Source organism: Juglans microcarpa x Juglans regia, chromosome 7D (assembly GCF_004785595.1).
Source record: "Juglans microcarpa x Juglans regia isolate MS1-56 chromosome 7D, Jm3101_v1.0, whole genome shotgun sequence".
Lineage (NCBI taxonomy): Eukaryota > Viridiplantae > Streptophyta > Magnoliopsida > Fagales > Juglandaceae > Juglans > Juglans microcarpa x Juglans regia.
In genome coordinates, this window is record NC_054606.1 from 16,439,322 (window position 1) to 16,464,221 (window position 24,900).

The 24,900-nt window shown below is 38.2% G+C and overlaps 2 protein-coding genes across 2 annotated transcripts in view; both read right to left on the minus strand.

Moving 5' to 3' along the window:
- Positions 1-2,659: 2,659 nt before the first annotated feature.
- Positions 2,660-3,567, minus strand: LOC121238869. Its single transcript, XM_041135933.1, has 2 exons — positions 3,149-3,567; positions 2,660-3,045 (listed from the first exon to the last, which is right to left on the minus strand). Exons 1-2 carry the CDS (start codon positions 3,463-3,465, stop codon positions 2,940-2,942), a joined length of 423 nt encoding a protein of 140 aa, XP_040991867.1. The 5' UTR covers positions 3,466-3,567; the 3' UTR covers positions 2,660-2,939.
- A 4,906-nt stretch (positions 3,568-8,473) lies between these two features.
- Positions 8,474-24,900, minus strand: part of LOC121238867 (serine/threonine-protein kinase TOUSLED) — a 32,457-nt gene continuing 16,030 nt past the window's right edge. The window contains exons 7-16 of the mRNA XM_041135932.1: positions 22,881-22,993; positions 12,947-13,013; positions 12,189-12,255; positions 11,413-11,510; positions 11,122-11,301; positions 10,736-10,946; positions 10,360-10,624; positions 9,792-9,846; positions 9,424-9,585; positions 8,474-8,785 (exon numbers count right to left, since the gene is read on the minus strand). Of these exons, the coding sequence (XP_040991866.1) occupies positions 8,690-8,785; positions 9,424-9,585; positions 9,792-9,846; positions 10,360-10,624; positions 10,736-10,946; positions 11,122-11,301; positions 11,413-11,510; positions 12,189-12,255; positions 12,947-13,013; positions 22,881-22,993 (1,314 nt within the window). The 3' untranslated portion in view covers positions 8,474-8,689. The remainder of the gene's footprint in view (positions 8,786-9,423; positions 9,586-9,791; positions 9,847-10,359; positions 10,625-10,735; positions 10,947-11,121; positions 11,302-11,412; positions 11,511-12,188; positions 12,256-12,946; positions 13,014-22,880; positions 22,994-24,900) is intronic.

Below are 24,900 nucleotides of genomic sequence, written 5' to 3' on the forward strand. Positions count from 1 at the left end.
AGAATATATAGCATCATCTTCAACCTCAGAATGAGAGTTTCAAGATATTATATTTTCTAGAAAAGAGGTCTCCAACCTCTATTATACAGAGAGAAATGATAGATCATGAGAGACTATAAAATGTTCATATTGTAGTAGATTTGCTCTCCAAACGACCTGTGGACGATGAACCACATAAATCTGTGTCTCCATCTCTATTTACATTTCATATATTTAATTTCTATTCATTGTTATGAATGTATGAATGGGCACCGTACCACTGCTTTGGACCATCTCATCTTGTCTTGGACTACCTCAGTGAGCCGTGAATGACTTTTTCTCTTATTTTGGCCTGTTGTACAATTTTTTATATTAATTAATCTTATAAATCAAATCGTGTAATATTAATAATTGGACAAAATATCCACACCAACTTGATAATAGAATTACCCTTTAACAATCGGTCGCTAACACAACGAAAGACCGGAAGATTATTAGTGCTGGGTTTGATCTCAATGCATAGTACTGGCATTCCCAATCACAGGTCGACTAACATTTTGTCTTTAAATTAATATGGGCCCAAATATCTGCTCTGCTCATTGCGCGTGGTCAGCGTTGTGGACAGGGCCAGCCCAAGGGATAGGTTACTTGGAAATATCCTAACGCTCCATATTTTATAAAGGCCCCCAAATTACAAATGGCTTTTTCTTGATTTTGGCTCTTATAAAAATATGGTATTATAAACAATAAGATGAGGATGATTCCATCTAACACATAGAAAGGAGGCCTAACTTAGGTTTGAATGCTGTTGACAATAATTTTAGGGATTGGCTTAAGTGATAAGACCCTCGATTTTGGTGATATGCTCTTTCCACATCTATTGTTGGACTCTTCAGAATGAAAATAATTTTTAAGACTCATCAGATTAAAGAATTTTTTTTTTAAATTATTTGATATGTACTTGCAAAAAACTTCTTATCGAGTATATGTATACCCTAAATTTAGTTGGGATATTATTCCAAAGAATCCAAACACTTGGTGCCAATTAAAAAAAGAAAAAGAAAAAGAATGCTTTTGACCATGTAACTTTTTATAAGGTCAATTTATTCTTATTCCCTTCACTTTGTTTCAAGTAATTTTTAGTTTGCTTTATTTAGATAAAAACATCTTAGTGTGTTTGTTTGAATTTACTCAAATTTCCAAAGCAACTAAAGAAGGATTCCTCCTGGAAATAATTTCAAGTAAGAGTTGAGCTGGTAACTGGAAGAGGGGTATAAGCTAGGCCTATGCAGAAAATGTTGTGACCCGGTCCGTCCGTGAGACCCGACTCCACCTGACCCGAAAAAATGGGTTGAAGTAACATGCGGGTCGAACCCGCTGAAACCGACTGCACATTTTAAGGATCTCAATTTCTCAAACCCTAGCTGCCATGAAAACCTTTGCCTTAAGGAAAAATTCAAGGCCATGAAAACCATGATTTACCAAGCTGATGTTCGAGTGAAGGACCCCGTAGGAGGCTGTTGTAGAGCCCACCTCTTTTCTTTCTCCCTTCGCTTCTCTTCTTCTCCGTCCTCATGCCAATGCCCATCGGTGGAAGATGGATCTACAAGTTTCATGGGTCGTGGGTTTGTGAGTTTTATATGACCACGATGGGTCTATAAGCTGACCCAGTCACAATTGCAAATCTATGTTTCTGTACACATATATGGGTCTGTAAGCTTTATGACTATGTCCCTAACCTCTCTGCGATATATATACATGAACAATATCAGTTGCGCTAATGCTTCCTGACATGCGCATCCACACACACGAACACACTCTTTCCTCCCACATTGCAGATTTGGTAGAAAAATAGCAGATCTTGAGCTGTACATGCATAAAATCTTATCTTCGATGCCATGTGAAAAAGGGTGACAGAGGACAGTGAGGATCGCACCTTTTACGTTGATATTTACACGATGCGCACAAGGTTTGATTTGGGTTTGCTTTGTTCTGATTCGCAGTTTTGCGATTTCCTCCTTGTACTTCCAATCTTGGGTCAGGTCAAGGTCGACTTGATTGTGCCAGCATCGGGTCGGACCAAAACACAAATCGGGTTGCTCGGGTTGCAGCCTAATATAAGCAACTTATAGAGGAGGAATAGGGAAAGGGTAATATAGTAGAGAGCTCTCTGCAAAAGATTCAGAAGCTGTTATCTGGGTGTAGAAGTGCCTTGAGCAATTGGAGCAGAAACTTAACAAAGGAGAAGGGTAAGGCTATTAAAGAAAAAACTGAGCAAATGAAGCTTCTCCAAGAAAAAGAAGGCCTTGAGCATGTGATAGAGAGTAGAAGAATGCAGAAGGAGATTGAAGTACTGCTGCTGGACCAAGAAAACATGAGATGGAAGCATAGGGCAAAAAAACACTGGCTCAAAGAAGGCGACAGAAACATAAATTTTTTTCATGCATGTGCAAATCAGACCTTACTCTTAGGCCAGGTGGCCAAATTTTGCGATAGCAGTGCCGATTCTGGCGAATATGTAACTGTTGACGACTTTTGCCTACTGAACTGAAGTTCGGTCGTCGAGTACACTCGGCTCAAAATCTAATGGTAGTTGGCTGGAATGTGAAATCAGCCGGAAGTAGTTGGAAAACAACTTTTTCTGCTTCATGTGGAGTAAGAAGTAGATCTCGGCCATTTGTTTGGATTGAAATATTATTTAACATAAATTCTCGACCGCAAATTAATACTACAAAATTATGTAAGTTGCCTTCAAAGAAAACAATACATACAAAAGTAGTTCCAAATGCAATCTTTGAGAAATTTCAAATCTTTGTAGAAAAACGACTATTTGTAATGAATTATTTGCGACGATAATAACTGGACGCAAATAATCAATTTTTTTTTTTTTTGTAGTAACGCTTTGAAGAAGATAGTGTACAGTCCTTCCTCCATTTATGCTCCATATATAGCCTCCCGAATCATTGATCATCAAGCTCCAAAGGCTTGAAATATTTCCCATCTATGAGATAAGTACCAATGGCAAGACGAACTGCCCATACATCCTTGGGCTTTCTCGACACAATTCTGCACCAATTGCAACACGTACGAATTATATGTAATATCCACAGTAATTAGTGCATATATATGCAGTGGGGGGATGGAGAAAGATGGATCAAGGATGGATTACCTTCCCACATCTCCAGGCTTGACTAACCCAGAATTCACTCTAAGGCATGGAACTGATGCTGCGGTCTTTATCATTGTGGGAGACTCGATGACAATAACGGGGGACCCTATCTCAAGCTTTGAACTCTTTGCCGCCGGTAACCCTATCTCACCTGGAGTCTCTTTCGATTCACATTTCACTGTAACCGTACATGCTGGAATTCGAGTCTGAATGCTTAGGCGGATTAACGGTACTGAGGTTGAAGGAGTAGTGCCACGAGAGATGGAGCAGCAGCAGGGAATTCTTGTAGTAGAAGAGAGAGATGATGCCATGAGCATGCAGTAGTACTGATCTAAACTGTCGTACGTACTGTATTAGAAATAAGGATATTGTTTGTGTGGCTCTCGATCTGGAAGTTCTTTGGGTTGGTTCTTCCTTTTCTTGTTTTATATACGATGAAAAAAATAATACTTTAATCACAAAAATATATTTATAAACTTAGTGCAATACATTAATAAATTATAATGTTAATTTTATTATAAAATAAATCTAACAATTCATATGAAACAATATTAATTTGTGAGTTTATTTTTACAAAATCTCTTTATAACTATAACAATTATATAATATATATATATATAGAAAGATAAATACTTTAGTTACAAATGAATTACACAAAAAGAAATTTACAAACTGACATGACTTGATGCAGCACGTCAAATTGTAAAGTTATTTTTTATGTATAGTAGATCTAATGCATCACATGAAAGTACATCAGTTTATAAATTTACTTTTGTATAATCTCTTTATGTCTATAATAATTCTTATATAGATAAGTTGTGTAGGTGGGTGGATTGGTTCCTCAGCTATCCCTTTACAATTCTTCTACAACTTTTTAATAAAATAATATTATTTAAAATATTTATTTTAGTTTTGATTTTAATTTGATGTGTTTGAAATTTAAAAAATTTTATTTTATTAATAAATTGTAAATAATGTGTAGTTTGGATTGCAAGGCTATCATTTCTCAAATTTTAAATAGAAAATCATGCATAACTTGAAGAACAATCAATCACATATCTATTTTCATTTCATATGATTTTGTGGGGATTCTCTACATTCCCAATAGTAAATTTTGTCAATCTAACTTTACTGGCCAAAGGAGCTTTGTCAGATTCTTTACCTGATTTGCCATGTCCAAATGTATTGTACTACAGATGTGGCGAGGGAAGCTTTATCAGGATCGTAATTTCCTTTTTCAACATAACCAAAAAGTATTTCTATTTGTTTAGAGAAAAGCTCTCAGCCGGATAGGTTTAAAATCCATTTTTACACCAACCAATGAAATCATGACATGTAGGCGCTCTAGGAAAAAAGAAACTGCACCCGACAACACCCAATCCCCAGCTCATCTCCCTTCCTTTCTCAACACATAACCCTCTCTCCCTTCCTTCCTTCTATTCTCTTATTTCACCAAACCTGCACCAACCTGTCTGCAGTGTTCATCTGTAGCGTTCTCTCCTACACTTGGCGGAAGCACTCATCCTTGATGGAAGCACTCATTTGCAACGTTCTCTCCCACTCCCTTCCTCTCCCCAACAGAAGCCCCAAGGGACGAAAGCCCACTGATGTAGTTACATAAAAGTCTACCTCAAACAATTCCTCTGAACCTCAAACAATCTACCTAAAAGTCTAAAGAATGATCTGTGCTTTCCTCAAATATATTTAAAGAAGGATCAATCTGAGACTAGTAACTGAATTTTGTTTGGATTATGAGAGTCTCGGGATGGTTATCTGAAAATCACATTTCAATATTAGATCAAAGACAAAATAAAGAGGAAGGACAAATATGGAGTTGATAGGACTCTGCATCCCCATCTGGATAGGGATACACGTCCTCAGTTTATCCTACAAAGGATTGCAAAATGGATTCCACCTGGAAAAACTATTTTTATTGCTTCAAATGAAAGGACACCTGGATTTTTTCACCTCTCTTTGAAAGGTACATAGCCCACATTTGCCTCCTCTCTTTGTAAGGTAAACATCTCAATAAAAGCTTGAGTGCAGAGATGGGGGAGGGAAAGAGATTCAGAGGGAGGGAGAGAGGGGTTTTTTCTCTGAGAACAGCGTGAGAGTGCAGAGATGGTGGAGGGAGAGAGCTTCGAAGGGAGGGAGAGAGAGAGAGATTGGGAGATGAGTTGGGAATCGGGTGTTGCTGGGTGCAGTTTTTTTTCTCTTGGAGTGCCTACGTTCACGATTTCATTGGCTAGTGTGAAAATAGGATTTAAACCCATCAGGCTGGGAGCTTTTTTCATTTGTTTAAGCCTTCCTCCTCTTCCAATTTAATAACTCAACATCCACTATCTCATCATGAATCTTGGATTGAATGGAGCTCAAATTGGTAACCTCTACTTGTGCAATGCAACACTCGAGAGGAGGGGGAGCTTCCTAATGTAGGGGTTAATGTGTTGCAATAAGTTTTCAAGTTCTAGTAGAAAGCTTGAGCAGATAAGGAAACCCAAAACAGCTTTTGAATCACTTTCAATAATAAGCTTAGGGATGCCCAAATGAAAGATGAATCGTAGTCCTCACAAAACTGTTTGGGCTTGTGTGCTTTCTACTTCTTGCTCCCCATATTCAAATTTGCAAATTGTCATTACCACTTGTCCTTGATCATCTCGGAGAATAGCACCAACACCATATTTTTTTTGGTCTCTAAAGATAGCACCATCCACATTCATTTTAGAATAATTTTTCTCATCAACCACTATTCACTACTCCACATCTTATGAAAAAAAAAACTGTCAGGTGTGGAGTGGGGGTGAATAGTGACTGATGTATAGCAAAATCCATCATGACCAAGACTGAGAGCTCCATCAACAGACTTCAAAGCATTCACAATTTTATCTTGATGGACAAAAACATTTCTCCTATACCACAAGCTTCATGCTATTGCAAAGAATTCTCCCAAATCTAAAATGGAATAATTTTGCTTTAGTATCAAAACAAAACTTCCAAAGCTGTCCAGCATGCATGTCTTTCTGGAATCATGTTTCGGAAGTAAGTATGCCACACTGCTTTGATCTCAATACAGTCAGTAATAGCATGAAAATGATACTCACTCTCCTTACAAAAAGCTACAAACATCACCATGTAATACTTTTCTATGAACTAGTAAATTCTTTGTAGGAAGGATATCATTATATACCTGCCAAACAAAGTTTTTATTTTATTTGAAACATGCAATTTCCAAGTTTCTTCTAGGGCTTTCTGCAATCTCGTATGTTTGAGCATTCGCCACTGCTTTAAGTACACAAACTCACTACTACTCTTCTATATGCACTGTTAAGAGAGAATTCATCAACTTTGTTACCACCATCACCATCAATCACAACATGACCAACTTTTATTCACTGCATCCTCACATTCCACTGACCTTGCCCACATGGCTTCAAATCTAAAGATTTTTGGCTTTGTTCTTCCTTCATTTCTCCACCCATTCAAATCAAAGAGTTATTAGCATATAATCAGAATGAAAGAAAGGATAGTGTCTAACATATGCATTTGGAAAGAGTAAAGTCCATTCTACAGTAGCCATATAACGATCAAGTCTTTCTAAGATGGTATGAGGCTCCTCTCGTTAGTTACACCAAGTAAATGGGAAACCAGAGAATCCAAGATCTATAAAATGACAGTAACCAATACCGTCCCTAAAATCATTTATCAAATTATCATGTTTGTCCCTTCCACCAGATTTCTCATTATGCAAGACAATTTCATTGAAATCACCAAAAATAAATAGCATCTCTTAAACTCTTTAATAAACTCCAAACACAAATAGGTTTATAAGCCTCCACTTCTTTTGCTTCATAGCCACTTCATCCCATAAAATTCACATTTGAGTTTCACCCATTCTATCCGGTTCATATTCATCTTTGTTTCCATGATGAATAAGATGTCAGGAGTTTCTATTTGGATCAAAGTTCTGAGAGCATGAGCTGCCCGTGGGTTCCCAAGCTCACGAGAAGGGTGTTCCAACTTATAAGCCTTGTGGCTGTTGATGGGGCTGGTCGCTAGCCTCTTCTGCTGATGTATTGAGTATATTCTCAACTTCATAATCGATATAATTGTTTGTGCAGAGATTTTGATTTGAAGGCCCACAAAGAACCTTGGCCCATTTTCTTAATAGGCCATTCTTTAGTCAGGTGAGATCCAACCTTCACTAAAAAGTTCCACCATGAAAACAGTTGTTTATATAAACATGCACTTAAAATGCTTTTAAAGTTATTGGTGGTTTTTTTTTTTTTTTTTTTTAAATGTGGCATTATCTTTAGAACATTTTTTTTTTTTTAACAAAAGCTTCAATTTGATGTTTTTCTAAAAAGTGAATTTCCAGCTTTTTATAAATTCACCAAAAATACAACTTTTTTTTTTTTTTTCTTTGAAAGAGCTATTAGGCTATTAAAATCACTTTTTCCTCTAAACTCAAACATGAAATTAAGTCATCCAAGTTTTTAGCGTAGTTATATATGTAAGCAAACAATAACTTGGTCATCTAAATTTTTTATGCTAATTTCTATCGCTAGCCAAACGGTAAAATTTTCACCACATTTAATCACAATTTCTAGAGTTTTCTATATTTGATTTCAAAATTGCTGGATATAATAAGCATGAAACTAATTTTATACTTTGCGTTTGAGAATGAAGTTAATTTAGGTTGCTGGACAGAGTTATAAATTTTTATGTATATGTTGTTGGAAATTATGAAATGAAGATAAAAAAAAAAATATTTAACAAAACAAAAAAAAAAATATGCAATTAAAATGTAGAAAAAAAAATTATTATATAGAGTAAGATGGTTAATCCAACATTGAATTCAACATTTGAATGGATAACCAAAAGCGAAAAGTGGCGTTCTAGGCTCTAGCCTAACTTTACCTAATGATTTAGCTAAACCAAAGGTAATGATGCTCTAAAGATAAGTCAAATGTTAAGTGTGAAACAGTTACTACTCTGCCTCAGGCCAGCCATATAATTTACTGTAATATAGTTTTTATTTCATGTTTTTCTAATATGTTTCCTTGTGTGCAAACGAATGAAAAAAATAAATAACTTTTAATCCCCACAACATTTTCATAAGCACTGAGCTCACATAACTGAGTTAATAACTGTAATTTATCCCTCGTCTTAGTAACGGTGTAAAAAAAAAATCCACCCAAGTAAACCCACACTTGCTATTCTTTTGTGTTTGTTCTTTTCCCTTTCTTTTTGGCAAAACGAAAAAAGAAAATAAATAAAAGCTAAGCAAATCAAAGGAAAAAAAAAAAAAAAAAAACACACAAGGAATAAAAAAGGCAACCCTGTGGCTGTGATTGGCCTAACCCAATCACAGGGTCAACACATCTAACCCCGGATACCATCACTTCTGGAGCAGGGGATAGGGCCCCCTACCTACAATTCCAGTAACCTTTACAAACTATACAAAATTCCATATATATTGCCGGGGAATTTCTCCATTCGTCAATGTTAAACAAAGTCTTACCTGTCTAGTTCTACAAACTTTTACTTCTTCGTGTATGTGAGATATGGATCTTGAGCAATTGTTAAAACATCTGGTCTCTCCGCTTGGTTATATGTTAGACAGCGGCGAATTAATTCCTGCGGGACAATGTATGCAAAAACCCACCGTTATGCTACTCATAATTTCTCCACATTCTCATTGACATGATAAAATCAGGGTAGTTAAATTCAAACCATCCCTCTCTCCATATTAACAAAAAATTTCTAGTAGTTGAAGCAGAACAATAAAATGAGAACCAAGAAAGCTCCAATCAACAAAAAGCAAGAAACTGAAAGCTATTTGCTTAACGCATTGATTTTTAAAGTGCCTCTCATACAACCCCCCCCCCCCCCCCCCCCCCCCCCCCCCCCCCCCAAACACAATTTCAAACCATGGTGCAAAGATGAAAATTCCATGTTACTTTTTGGGTCAAGTAAATACTTCAAGTTCATGTAACTTTTATTTTCTTCCTGAAACTTGTCCTCTGCCGAAGCAAGGAAAATGAAATGGAGGACATCCAGCAAGTCAATGATCTGTGATGGGAAGTCTTCCCTGAAATTCAATAGTGTAGCATTCTGCTATTTTATATGGAAAAAAAGCTAAACTAAAAGGTAACCTAAAGCATGATCCAAGACTACATGATTCTTCTTTTCAGTATACTAGAGCATGATTTTCTTTTCTTCCCCTGCACTAAGATTACAGCTTAAACAGACTTTTATCCATTGGCCTAACTCACCTTTGCCTCATTTGACACAGCAGGTCTAGAAGGGAATTCAACCTTGCGTGCTTTGATTATTGTGTCTTCACGCAGTATTCGTTCTTGTGTCTGGTCATGCCCGAAAGGACGTCTGCCAAAAAGCATTTGGTAAAATAGAATACCAGCTGACCAAACATCAACCTGCTTTCCAAAAGCATGTCAGAAAAGAGTGACCAAATGAATAAGAACAAGGTGAAGGAAAAACAGTTCACACAGGAAAAGCAATTTTGTCAAGCAAAAGCACTTATTAAGACCAACTGGTCAATCCAATCAGTAAAGAGCCTTTGTTGGTATTAGAGTCGCTAAGCATAAGCATAAGGAAATATGCAGTTCAGAATATCTGTCACCTTTGATGATATGAGCGGTGTCTTGCTAAGCTCAAAGCATTCAGGAGGCAAGTACCTGCAAGAAACAAGAAGAATAAGCATGATGGTTCTCATCAAAATAAGTGAGGAAAATGTCAACGAGAAGAGGAAAGAGGTAGACCACTTCACAACAAAGAACAAAGCCTAAAATCACATAAACAAGTTTCTGTTCAAACCCTTCCCTACAAATCAGCATTGTTAACAACAGACATTTGTGATTCACAAATACTGGAAAAGATGTTCCAGTTACAAGAAGTGGCATTAACATGTAACTCACATTTCAAATGGCTCAGCTACAGTTGGAAAATAGAAGTGTAAAAAAACATTTATCAATAAACTTGAAGTAAACAAAGTGATCCAAAAGCAGAAAAATTTATAAGTTATAGACTTATAGTCATTGGAAAGTAGAAGATTCATAAACCTAGCTAACAAAATGTTATAAATACACTTGAAGTGAAGAAAGCAGAAGCAGATAAATTTGTAGCATACAATCTGCAGAAGTAATTTCAAATATCGAAAGCAAGAAAAGATGCTCATCTGCATCACTCACCAATATGTACCAGCTCCCTGGGATGTAAGTTCCATACCCTGGGATCCAACATCATCTTCCACTATCTTGCTAAGACCAAAATCAGTCACTTTTGCAACACCAAACTCATCAATTAGAACATTTCCAGGCTTCAAATCATAATGAATAATTTTCTGAGTTCTTTTGTTCAAGTATACAAGGCCTTGGAATATCTGTACAATAACAATCCTAGCTTCCCTCTCAGGCAATACAGGCGTTGCTTTAAGAACAGCATCAAGATCTTTCCCTGAGAAAACAAAATAAAAAATAAGAAGAGAAGAAAAAATAAGAGGGACAGATTCTGTAGTTCAGGCCCAAGCCTAGGACCATCAGACTATAAATGTGGAAATACACATACCACTACAGTACTCTAAGACAGTGCAGAATGTATTTTGATCAATCTCAAAGATATCCCAAAGCCGAACAATGTGGTGATGCACCAAGGTCTTGTGAATATTGTACTCCCGAATTGCATGTCGTATGTAACTTTGCTTCTTCTCTTCACTCCACTGGGCATTTAAACCATGAAGCTTACATGCAACGTATCTATGCTCAACCAAGTCATAAGCCTGCTGGAAATTTCTTACTTCAAATCACTGCAAAAAGATATATCTTTACGATTGCCATTATAGGCAAAGAAATGATCTAGACTTTTGTTTTAGCAACCAGAAGGCTTGGTGAAAATAGTGGTGTAAGATATCTAAATTTATCAAATAACATAATATACTTCACCAATGTTCTGACCTTATAAACTTCGCTAAATCCTCCTTTTCCAAGAAGGTTTAAAAGGGCATATCTATGGTTAAGAATCTGAAAATTATTAAAACGGGAACCATCCTCATCTCTTATACGTTTCATTTCACGGATGAGCCTTCCCTTCTCCAGTTCATAGCGATCCCTCTCACGCATAATAACTTCCTCCTCCTACAGAAAAATCCAAGCTCAATAATAGTGTATTTACTTGCTTATCAAACATCTGTGCAATCATTAATTGTAGCAGAATGATAACAGAAATAACTGATGCAGTTATCTTACACGTTTGATGCTGGCCAAACGGGATCTATAGATCTCATCTTGGATGAGAGAATCTTCTTCTTGCAGTCCTATTTCAGTATCAGCTGCATCGCCCTTATCTTCAAAAGCATCAAGTGCTATAGTTCTCAGAAAAGTTTTAAACAACAAAGTCTGACTACTCTATATGTGGATATGGGTGTGTGCATACATACATACATATATATATATATGTCTAGATGGTACACATGCATGGGGCGAAAAATTCACTTCAAGGGTTTAGAGGTTGATATTTCCCTTTGAAAAAGTGAGAAAAGAAGAAATTATTTCACATACACAGCTAGATGTAGAAACCAGACAGCAGACAAGCAGGGCAATTCAAATAGTGACAGTACCACTCAAGCATCAATCGTCTAGGTAAATTGTTTGTCTACTAGAGAAAGGGCTGGAAGAGACCAAGGAAAGGAGAGGGGGTGGGGGGGGGGGGGGGGGGGGGGTGGGTAGGGAAAACTTTGCAGCACCAAAAATATCAGAGCTCAAGCCAGAAAAGTAAATTGTTTGTCTAGATGGTACGATGCATGCACATGCCAGCTTGGTTCTGATGCAAACTATAAGTGAGGGAAGGAGTGGGAGGGGGAATTTCCAGAGGTAGCTTAAATGAACACATCCACATGATAAAATGGACCTAATAGACAATTGAGCTATTCTTGGATCACAATTTGGATTTAGACCTGCCATAAGTAAATACCAGAAGGATGGGGAAGTAGGAATTTTCAAATTTCAGAACGACAAAAGTTTACCAGACTGTCTTTTCTTCAATGATTTCCGCTGCCGCTCAACAGCATCCTTAGCTTCGAGTAATTGTTTCTAGTAAAAGGCATAACCATGTTAACATTAAAGTCCAGTACAGAGTACTAAGCACAGATTCATTCCAATGAATCTAAAAAACAAAAGGAAGAATACAATATTTTGATTATGGGAAAATGTCACTAGCACTTTCTAAGTATGCATAAAACTCTAAAAATAGAAAATGAGCATCTTTGTAACTGTATATTTTTACTTTCTGATTTTCCGGGACAAAGTACTTATTTGATTTAGGTAAATCTATTACATTTCTTAGATAACAGGTAACCTCACCAGGCAAGGCTCTTCAAAAGATAAATAATAACAAATCATGGAAAATGCAGAGGACATGGTAAAGCAGTAAAGAAGAATCGTTACTTGCTTGCTCACATTATTAACCTGCTATTAATTACAAAATATGATGAAAAAAAGACAATGACAAAAAAACTCATCCTAAATCAGAAAGAAAGATAATGGATGCTTCTTTGCAATCTAGCAAATAACAAATCCAGTATCTCATCCACAAGAATCATCTATAGAAGGTGTTTGACCAGTTAAGAAACAAGATAAACTTCTAACAAGTGGTGCTTACGTATGTGTATATAAGTGGGAGAGGCAATGTCAATTGGTCCAAAGACCATTGGCAAATGGAGAAAAACCAAAAGTAATAAAATTTATTTTCAGCCAGTAAAAAGTAAGTCCAAAAACAGCATACAAGATGAGCATTGAGATCTTTCAACACTTGCCCGTCTTCCCATGTCTCTGATATGACAGTTCCAGCTCTGCAATCCATAAGAGAACATGATCAATGAAGTATAAAGCAAAAATGGAAGATGCCTACAGATAGGGAAGTTTAAGTTTCATTTGGAAACATGCCATCCGTCAGCATTGTTTGCCAAAAGGATTTATAAAACAAAACTGCAGAACATTCATGGAGACAGTAATACCACATGCATGTTCATTTTTAAACATTTTTAGTTTAACTTTTTTTTATTCGAACTAGGTCGGGAACAAAATCCTAACTAATGCATCTCAGGTAAGGAGTCTCCCACAAATGCATCATAGGTAATTAAGGGGAAACTCACCCAGTTCAATGGCCCCCAGAAATTGTTTGCATCTTAAGTTCGAACCTTAAAGCTGGAGAGAGCGTACAACCAAGACCAAGGCCCTTACCACTTGAGTCAACCCCTAGGGGCTAAGTTTAACCTAATACAAGTCATTTACCCATTTTCAGCAATTAAGTCAAATTTAACCCTGATTACATTCAATCAGCCTTGCATTCAATCAGCCTTGAGAACGCGAATCTATTTTTTCAATGAATGATAATTATTAGAAATTAGAAGAACATGTGTGGCTAATAGAATGGAAAATATCTTTCACTCTTTCCTGTGGGGAGGTTTGGGGGATGAGAAAAATTTACCCCCCACCCCAAAAATCTTGTGGAGGTCTGGGGATAAGAAAGTTAAGTATTTTCAGTAAGGCATTACTTGGGAGATGGTTGCTGCAGTACCATCAAGAAAGAGATGCTTTAGGGAGGATTGTTGTTGACGCTAAATTTGGGAGCATTTGGGGAGGTTGGAACACAAATGAAGTACGACGAGCGTATGGTGTGGGAGTGTGGAAATTTATTAGGAATGGTTGGGAGGATTTCTTTCATAATTTCAGATTTGTGGTGGGTCGAGGAACCAGGGTCAGATTCTGGTTTGATGTTTGGTACGGAGATGTTGCTTTAAAGGAGGTTTTCTCTTTGCTTTTCAGAATTGCATTGAATAAGGAAGCTTCTGTAGCTGAATACATGGATACTTAGAATGGCCTGGTGCAGTAGAATGTGAGATTCACTAGAGCTGTTCAAGATTGGGAGTGGGGGATATTTCTGATTTTTATAGCACCTTGTATGCATTGAACTTGGAGTGCAGTGGGGAGGATAAGTTGCTGTGGATTCACCCCGGGAACAAGAATTTCTCAGTCAGATCCTTATACAATATACAATACTATGGCATCCCATTCATCTACTGTTTTTCCTTGGAAGTGCATTTGGAAAAGTAAAGTGCCTCTAAAAGTTGCCTTTTTGGTTGGCTGGCCTCTCATGGGAAAATTTTGACCATTGATAAATTGAGGAAGTGTGGTATTTTTATTATGGATTGGTGCTTTATGTGTAAAAGGAATGGTGAATTGGCGGATCATCTTCTTCTCCATTGTGATGTGGTGAAGGCTTTATGGGATGAGATCTTTGTTAGGCTGGACATTGCTTGGGTGATGCCCAAGACGGTGGTGGATCTTTTGGCTTGTTGGAGTGGAATTCAGGGAGATCGTCAAGTAGTGGCTTTTTGGAAGATGGTGCCATTATGTTATGTGGTGCATATGGAATGAGAGGAAGAATGCTCATTGGGGGAGATTAGAGCTTATTTTTCCATTCTTTGTTACATTGGGCTAAGGCTATTATTGGAGGGGTCAACTTTAAGGATTTTTATGATTCTTTTTCTAGTTCGTAGGCTGTTATTAGGTACTTCTATTTTGTATACTATTTGTGTACTTGTGCTTTGCCAAATTAGGAGGATCAATAAATATTCTTACCTATAAAAAAAATACAAAAAATTGAAGAACACGTGTAAAGGGAAAAACAAGTAATTTATTTTAACAAATTACACTGAAATTCAAAACCAATATATTCCACATTCCACCAGACAGACTGTAGAACATTGGTTTTCAAGGAGTTAAGCTTTATGTCTTTGAATGTAGGGCTATTTCTTTTCCACCATATTGCCCATTTAACAGGAAGCAAAACTGCCTCGCAAACCAAACAAATCTCTTGATCACAAAACCTCATTTTTTAAAACCAAAATCCACTATAATCAAAGAGATCCCATAATACCCCAGGTAGAGTTAAAAATTAACAATCATCTCTCATGTGCCACATCACAGTGTAGGAGATGATCTGCCATTAGACAACCCAGGGAAAGCACTGGCACATCGATGTTAGATTTCAAAAAGTATTGACTATTCCTTTTGAGGATATAGCGTAGAATTGACTAGAGGTTCCTGAAACTCATGACTAATGGCATATCATCTGTCAAAATTCCTTTCTAGCTCCTAGCTTGTAATTAGGTGTTCTATCTTGTATACTTCTTGTGTACTTGGGCTATGCCTAATTACTTGTTCTAATCAAATTATATTTTACATAAAAAAACTTTAAAAATTCCATCCAAAATGGTTGCATGCACTTAACATGAGTATTCTTCAGTTTGGTGATATGGTCACTAGCATAATACAGCCTACGTGGCTCAGATCTTATCATTTGTGGAATACATGTCAAAAAATAAATAAACCATTATTTTGTATATTCCTTCTTTGAACCATTGAATCTCGAACCTCTACTTCAATAATTAATGAAATCATAAACCTCACAAAGCGGGCTCACAGCAAGATCACATGGAATAATAATGCCATCTTTAGTGTAAATCTAATATAGAGAACGTGCAGCACAAACTATTTTATCCCTCTGCCCTTCACTCACAACACTTTTCCCATGTAAATCAGACTTTCATTAAAAGTGACCCTATATTTTTTATCTTGCACATACGAAGGATGATGACTCTGGGTTTTCCAAGGAGCTACTGAGCTTTTCAGCTTTAGGTTTGGGATTTTGTGGCTTGTGGCTTGGGTTATGATTTGCTTTTAGGCTTTTAAAAATATCCACCCCCAAGTAACCATACCCACTGTTCTAAAAAAGACAAGGACAATGTTTCTATCATAAGTTTAGCCTTTGAAAAGACCCCATAATTAGCCTAGTCTCTCCAATAAGTTTATGCTTTGTTTAGGATATGGCATATCAACAACTTGGTGTTTAAGTGTTCTTGCTGGCATACACAGGGAAACTCTTTTGCTACTATTAATATCCAACCAAACAATCTTAAGGAATAGTTTACCTAAATAATGAGCATGTACAGAAGAAATATTTTGAGAAAAAAAATTGGCGTGCTTTGTGTTTGTGTTTGTGCTTGTGAAAGTGGTGGGGCACATTTTTTTTGCCATGTAAAAGGTTATATTAATAAGAATAGGCGTAGCCCAAGTGCACAGGGAGTACACAAGGGGTAACACCTAGTTAGGAGGAATAAATAGAAACAACAATTCTCTCTAATACCTTATTTCGATATTTTTTAAAAAAAAAAAAAGACTTTGGTTTCTGTCTTTTTCTCTCCATACACATGCGATACCTCCCGTAGAGGGTGTTCTACGTTGATGCTATGGAGGTAATGGCGTAAAGTTTTTTTCTGTGGTGGTTAGTGTTAGCGTTTGTTTGCTTTAGTTTGTCGTCTAGGTGGTTGTGATGGGGTCTTGCAGAGAAGTTATCATTGACCATAAGACTTTTGTGTTTAAGAAGGAAAGTGCGAAGTGGGGGAGAGTCACAGAGTGTAGTCGCCGTGTGGTTAAGTATATCTCTATCAATCATGAAGCTCTATTGTGGTTGGTTTCAACGGCGAAGGAAAGTGTGGTTTCAACGAGCTCTCCAGAGTTTCTCAGAACTTGCAGGAAAGGGAACCAAGTGCTTTTGGTACAGAGGGGAAAAAATTTTCATGGTAGTTTCTTTTTCCTATAAGAATTTGGCCATGAGAAGAAGCAAGGCTTGATAGTGGTGCCGGAAGGATGGAAGGGGGAGGGCTGGAGGAACTTCGGCGACACCTTAAAGGAACTTGCTTCAACCTTTGCTGTGGGTGAGGAAGACAGAACTAGAGGAGGCTCGGGATGGTGGGATCAGGCAGGGACACCGAAGGTGCTTGGCAGAGGAGGTGGTCCTCCACGACTGCTCTCACCAGCGTTGAGGGCGCATCAAGCAGCTCCTCGGCCTTACAGCGAGGTACTCCTAGGGCAGAAGGTGCCACCTCGAGCCACGAAGCCTGCAAAGAAGGTAGGTCTGCCAGGCATAGAAGGCTTTCCTATTTCGGCTCAGGGCACAGAGAAGAGTTTTGGGGTTTTGGGGGGGGGGGGGGGGGGGTGAAAGAGGGATGGGCAGATGTTGGAAGAAATGGAAAATCAAGTAGTGTTTGCGGGATTATATCATGTGGATTGACGGTGCATTAAGGGGAAGGGTGTTATGCAGTTGGGCCTAGGCTTGGGTCAGGGGATAGGGACGGGTGATATATGGGGGGTTGATCAAGCTGGGCCGTCCAAGGAGCATGGGCCGAGGGATTTAGTCCCAAAAGTCTGGAAGGCTAAGATTTGAAACTCGGCCGATATTTCGGTACCGGGACTCGACAGCTTCTCCATGACGCTGATACGTGTCCCAGCGGAGCCAGTCCTAGCACAGAAATCACCAATGGCTGCCAACGACCTTCTTGGTGGGCCGACATAGTTACATCGGCGGGAGGATGAGGTTGTTTTTGTAGATGTCGACGTTGGGTCTGTGTTTGACGGGGAGCTCAGGGTGATCTCAAAGGAGCACAGCTTCCCGGCGATAGAGATACCCACGTCGAAGCTTGGTCCATGGTTGGGTGACCAGCCCCTTGCGGGTGGCAAGGCAGTGAGTGGCTCGGGGAGTTCACAGTAGGCAGTGGCGCTGTCTGCTAAGGCGCAGTTGGTATACTCATCTGGGGTTGTGATGTCTAATGGATCACAGAAGGGTGCTGATACAGGTGGTGGTGACTCAGAGGCTGTGCAGTCAAATGGTTTCTCAAATGGCTTACAGATGGTTGTTAGTGAGAAAGGGGGGTGATAAAAATGAGCCTGATAGTCTTACCCCAATTTGTGTTATTCCACCAATCCCCACATCTTCGGATTGGGTGCTGAAAAAGGTGGCGGAGTTATAGGGGTATGTGGGGATTTCCTGTGAAGGCTTTGAAGAGCAATTTAAGGACCTCTTAGTTGCTATAGAAGCAGGTAGACCATAGGCATTGAAGTCAGCAGCTAAAAAAGATAGAGAGCTGAAAAAATTGACTTGTTCTATTAATTATGATAACAAGGAAAGTAGTAGTGGGAGGGAGATGTTGTAGGGGCGGGGGAGTTGTTTATCTTATGAAGGCTAGAATCTTATCGTGGAACGTAAGGGGGATTAATGATGTCAACAAGCGACTTCGCATTAGATCCCTTATTCGTAGTTAGAAAGTTGATATTGTATGTCTTCAAGAGACTAAGTTGTGCTATGTCGACATAAATATTATTCGAAGCCTATGGAGATGTTCTTGTGTGGGATGGAGTTATTTAGCTTCTTTGGGTGCTTTAAGAGGGGTGTTGCTGATGTGGGATATGAGAGTGGTGGAGTTAGTAGAGGATTGTATTGAGAATTATTCAGTGACTGGGTCTTTCAAGAATATTGATGATGGGTGGAGATGGGCTCTTGCGGGTGTGTATGGTCCTAATGCAATTCGAGAAAGGAACTCTTTGTGGGAGGAACTGGTGGGTATGCATTATTTATGGGACTTACTTGGGTTGTGTGCGGGGACTTTAATGTTGTATGTTTCTTGTGCGAGAAGGATGGGGGCTACTTATTTGACAAGGTCAATGGAAGACTTCTAGGAGCTGATTTTCGATCTAAACTTGATTGATCATCCTTTTATTGGGGGGTGCTTCACTTTTTTTATTTTGGGGAGGGGGGGGGGGGGGGGGGTGTCAAGGTTGGACAGATTCTTAGTTTCTACTTCTTGGGAGACACATTATCCGGACCTAAGCCAGAGGAGATTGCCATGAGTATGCTCTGATCATTTTCCCATCTTATTAGATTGCAAGGGCATTCATGGAGGTAGCTGTTATTTCAAATTTGAATATATGGCTGCAAACGGTTGGTTTTGTGGAAAGGGTGAGGGATTGGTGGGCCTCCTATTCTTGTCATGGTACTCCCAGTTTTATTGTGGCTGGTAAACTCAAAGCCCTTAAGCTGGACCTAAAGAAGTGGAACATGGAGGTCTTTTGACACACGGATGAGCAAAAAAGTCTTCTTTGGAATGAGTTGCATTCTTTAGAAGATGGAATGGTAATCGAGGAGTCCGCGTTGAGAAAGATTGAGGTGGTGTCTGAGTTAGAGAAGGTTTTGTTGTTGGAAGGAATTTCTTGGAGACAAAAATTAAGAATGTCATAGTTGAAGGAGGGCAACTAATGTACCAAGTTCTTCCACAAAATGACAAATTCTCACAGGCGTAATAATGTGATTGAAGTTTCTTACTTATCAAAAAAATAAATAGAAACAAGAAAATCATGAAAATCTAGGCAACGGCTTTAGTCCATAGGAATAAAGTGTTAGCAAAGAACAATCTAATCTCCTCCAATGAGCACTCCCTATATTCAAAATACCGATCATTTTGTTCATTCCATATGACAATAGAATGCAAATTGGAATCATCTTCCACATAGCTATGATTTCAAGAATACCGCCCAAATTCTTTCAACTGGCTAGAAGCTCGGCCACAGTAGTAGGCATAACCTAAGATAGCCCCAATCTTCTAAAGACATCACCCCATAATGCCCTGGCAACCTCACAATTTAGTAGCAGATGACCCACAGTCTCGCCATTCTTTTTGCACAAACAAAACCAGTCCACAACAATCACCCGGCATTTCCGTACATTATCCATGGTCAAAATCTTGCCCAAAAAAGCTGTCGAAGTGAAAAATACCGCCTTTAAAGGTGCCTTATTTCTCCAAATGCTTTTCCAAGAAAATTATTGTTCTGTGGGTTTATAAGGGTATTATAGAAGGAACGAACATAAAATGTACCTTTTCTAGCGGGTACCCACCAAATCTTATCAGTTCCCTAAGTTCTCAACCTCATGGCATACAAGAGGCTGAAAAAAATTAGAAAAGCTGCCAACTTTCCAATCATGGGGCACCTTAATAAAGGTCACATTCCATTGGATTGAGCCACCCGACATCTCCATGAGGTCCGCCACCAACGCCTCCTTTTCACACGCAATCCTGAAAATTGTAGGGAATGTATCCTCAAGGGCTCTATCTTCACACCATACATCATGCCAAAATTTTATTCTAGATTCGTCTCCCATCACAATTCTAGCATGTACCTTTTCTAGTGGGTACCCACCAAATCTTATCAATTCCCTAAGTTCTCAGCCTCATGGCAAACACGAGGCTGAAAAAATTAGAAAAACTGCCAGCTTTACAATCATAGGCCACCCTTAATAAAGTTCACATTCCATTGGATTGAGCCACTTGACATCTCCATGAGGTCTACCACCGACGCCTCCTTTTCACACGCAATCCTAAAAATTGTAGGGAATGTATCCTTAAAGGCTCTATCTCCACACCATACATCATGCCAAAATTTTATACTAGATCCATCTCCCATCACAATTCTAGTATGTTAGCTAAAAGCCCCCAACCTCTACTGATATGCTTCCAGACTCCCGCCCCATAAACCCCTTGAACCTCCCTACTGCCTTTTGACAAATACAATCTCTTCCAGCCCGTCAATCTGCATTCAATTTTCTCTATTACTTCATCCCAAATAGATTTAACCATGAAAGAGACACCTAAAGGAAGGCCAAGGCATTTCATGGTAAAGGAGGAGACCTTGCATCCTAGAGTGTTAACCAACATCTGGAGATCACGAATGTTTCCAACCATAACCAACTCCAACTTGGATAACTTCACTTTCAAACCAAACACGGCTTCAAAGCAAAGTAGGAGTGCCCTTAACGAACAGATCTGATTTTGCTCTGCCTCACAAAAAATCAAAGTATCATCTGCAAACAACAATTGTGAAATGTTAAGAGTACCTCGATTGGTGTCACCAACTGAAAACCCAACCATAAAGCCATTTCCAGCCATAGCAAACATCATTCTACTAAGCGCCTCCATAATAATGATAAAAAGATGAGGGGACAAAGGATCTCCCAGCTTTAGCCCGCAATAGCTGTTAAAGAAACCAAACTAGACTACCATTCACCAAAACTAAGAATCTCATTGTGGAGATGCAAGACCTAATCCAGGAGCACCATCACTCCCCAAATCCACACCTCCCAAGCAAGTATAGTAAGTAGTCTCAATTAACGTGATCATAAGCCTTCTCCATATCTAGTTTGCATAAATACCCAGATCACCAAATTTTAGTTTGCTATCTAAACATTCATTGGAAATTAGTGGTGGATGCAATATTTGTCTTCCCCATTCACAAGACTAATAGGCTGAAAATCCTTGATATTTAAAACCCCAGCCTTCTTGGGAATAAGCCCAACAAAAGCGACATTGAGGCTTTACTCAAATTTCCCAAGCGAGAAAAATTCCTGGAAGACCTTCATCAAAATCATCCTTCACCACTTCCCAATAGGATTGGAAGAATTCCATAGAAAAACCATCAGGACCAAGTGCTTTATCATTGACCATCCTCCTCACCACTTCATGAACCTTTGCCTCATCAAAGGGTGTCTCTAGCCAGGAAGCACTTTGATGCTCAATGGTCTCTAAAGCTAGCCCATTGAGCTTTAGGCCTCCATTCCACCTCCTCGATAAGCAATTGTCATAAAAACCAGCAATATGCTCCTTAATCACGGAAAACTCTATAAAAACAGCACCATTGATGTTCAACATCTCAATGGTATTGGTCCTATGCGAATTGGTCAGTCTATCTAAAACAGACTGAAAACGTTTTGGATTTAAGTCATCAAAGGGTTTTATCTGAATTGTTCCTCAAAGCCCTCACACGCAATCCCCACACCGTTTTGGATTTCCTTCACCTTGTGTAACACCCAGTTAGAGGATGAAAGTGAGCTATGCTGACACGATGGCAAGGAATTTAAAGGAAAACAGGTTCATCTGCCATCTCAATACCTTCCCTTGTGGCCCACTACAATTCCATCAAATTCCCAAGTCAGAAGATCATAAAGCAACCAGACGAACCACTAAAGGACTGTTGCTACCTTAAAGCACTTTTCAATGTGCCCCACTAGAAGATTAACTTAAAAAAACGCATCAAACAAGTTTGACTAGTAAACTGCTTGTGGCTCTCAAAGGGATTGGACACTTCACTTGGAATCTCAAGTAATGGGATAAGCCGCTGAAGAAGTGAAAACAGTATGCTAACCATCTGTTTTTCCACTACCTTGACAAATCCGCAGAACATCTTTCAAGTCCTAAAAGGTTCCTCGAGGCTGCATTCCATTGTGCAATCTCCAAACTGAATTCAATCCAAGTTTTCTCTAGAAATCACCCTAGAACTCGAAATTACCTATCTTTTATGCATTGAACCTATTCCTCATAGTTTTTGTATGTCAAAACACAGAACCTAAGGCTAGACAGTGCAAGAGGCGGATTTTTGTTAATGAATGTCATGTAGACAAATTCGGCCCCTTGAATTTTCCTTTAGTAAAGACTGTAAAATCCTTAAATAAGGACTTTTCTGGACTTGGTAATAGTTTATAATTGCACCCTATGATAGATCGATGGTTATATATGCTATGTTGCTCATTGGAAGCAGCATGTTAGTGTTTGTTACATTTTATACTTGTGTGCACAAAAGTTTATTTGCAGACTATTTAAGGGCTTTTTTTTAATTTCTTTGTGCAACCTAACATCATTAAAAATTCATTGTCTTTTCTTTGACCATGTTTTCTCATCTTGTACTTTCTCTGAATTTATCGTGATCACCAAAAAGGCATAAAAATCTATTCAAAGTACTATTACCAGAAGCAGAATCAATTAATGGCATACCTGATAATACCCACATTGCCGAGTCTCAAAGAGTCCTGCCGTACCTTCATTCTAGCTTCCTGTCTCTCAGCTTTTGAAACAGATATCAGCAGATCAGATACTATTTTCGTTCTCTGCATGGGAAGAGAAAAGCACCATGATGATCACAAAAATGTGCCAACCATATGCCTAGTGATTGTTACATTCACAGTGAAGTTTCATCTAAATTTCTAATCCATAAAGCATTACATGCACACATGAGCCCACTAGCTCAAAAGAATTTTAGAGCATCACAATGTTAGTAAAAATCTTTTTAAAAAGAAATTATTTCCAGTGTAATTCAATCGCGACAACAGTATAATATATACCAAAACCAATTATGTCTAATTGGGAATATGATAGGCTTTCCTCCCATCAAGGAGAGCGCATGGAAACAAGCAATACCGTTAGAACCAATTAGATTTACAATCTATTATTCCTCAGAGGCATAGAGGATATGGAAGCTTATAAACCATCAATTATGTCACAGAAACACAAAAAAAATGTAATAATATACTTTGACTTCATAAAATAAGCACTGATCATGATGGCATTTAATGGTTTTATCCCACTATACTAACTTTACCAGTATTCCTTCAGACATCCTACCTGAAAGAAGCAATCATAAGAGACAAGATCCATAGCAAACTAAATTAACCAAAATTAATGGCAACTTCCAAAAATATAAAGCAACAACACCCCCCACCCCCAAACAGAAAGAGGACACTTGTACAAAAAATAGTATAAACTTCAAACTTTAAAGACATTCCTATTAGACTATTATCTTAAGTCCTGCAAATAATAGTCGTTAGAGTATTATTGCGTCACTTGCCTTGCAGTCTCTTGCATAGGATGAAAATGAAAAGCATGAATCGAACACCATGCTGGACCCTGGTCCTAAAATGTTTCCACAGATTATTGGTAACCATCACCAAGGTTGGAGCTTTTTCAGTAAAAGTAATTTGGACGCCTCCCTAGGTACAAGCAAAGTACTCATCCTTCTGCCTTATCCTAAGAGTCAATGACTATTCATAGCTTCTAATTTACACAAAATAAGAGTTTGACATAAAAGCTAATTTCTCTCGGTTTTCCTGATTCAAATTAGTAGTCAAAAGACAATCCCCAATGATTGAAATTCACAACACCATTACCAGTTGGTGGTGATAGGATTATAACTATCGACCCACCTAACCTTAAAAACTAAACAATCACAAACCATCGCGCCTTTCTATGTAAGTTTTAAAAAACATTTTAACTTCTTAAAAGTTCTATATTTTTCATTCTCCCTTGCATCATACATACAAACACATTACATACCAGTATAAAATAATTAAACTCAAAGCATACAAGCAAAGGGCTTGCTTCAAATTCAACCCTAGTAGACCAAATCCAAGAAGGAACAGGCCAACAATGTTAAAAGACATATATCAGCAACTAAATGAGCATTCTAGAGGGTAAAAAAGGTAAATAATAATAAAAACAACAATAATATAATAATATTTGGAATTTAAAGTCAATGACACCTCTATGGAGGATATGAATATGCATATAGCATATATTGTATCTTTTTATTTTTATCCCACGCAGCTATTGAGGTATCATGTAATGCCCCAATAGAATGCCCACGCTGCATATTGGCCATACTCCAAAAAGACTAGTCAATGCAACAATTGGAGCACCTTGGAATCGTTATAAAGAGCAAGAACTTCCTCCCAAGTAGTGTGGGATTCCATTCACCACCTACACTCAATATATTGTCACGGAGATATGATTTGAGTATCATTATTGTAATTTTAGTAACATTTTCCTTTATAGTAAGATACTTTACTTTCTAGCTAGATATATACATAACTGTGTAAATACTTACCTTGTATAGATATTAGGCGCTGGAAATCTGGCATCTATTGTGTAAAATCCCTTCTATATAATGAAAGCAATCCCTATGGAAAGGGTATTCAAACCAATTTGACATAGTATCAGAGCCCCTACTCTTATTATCGTT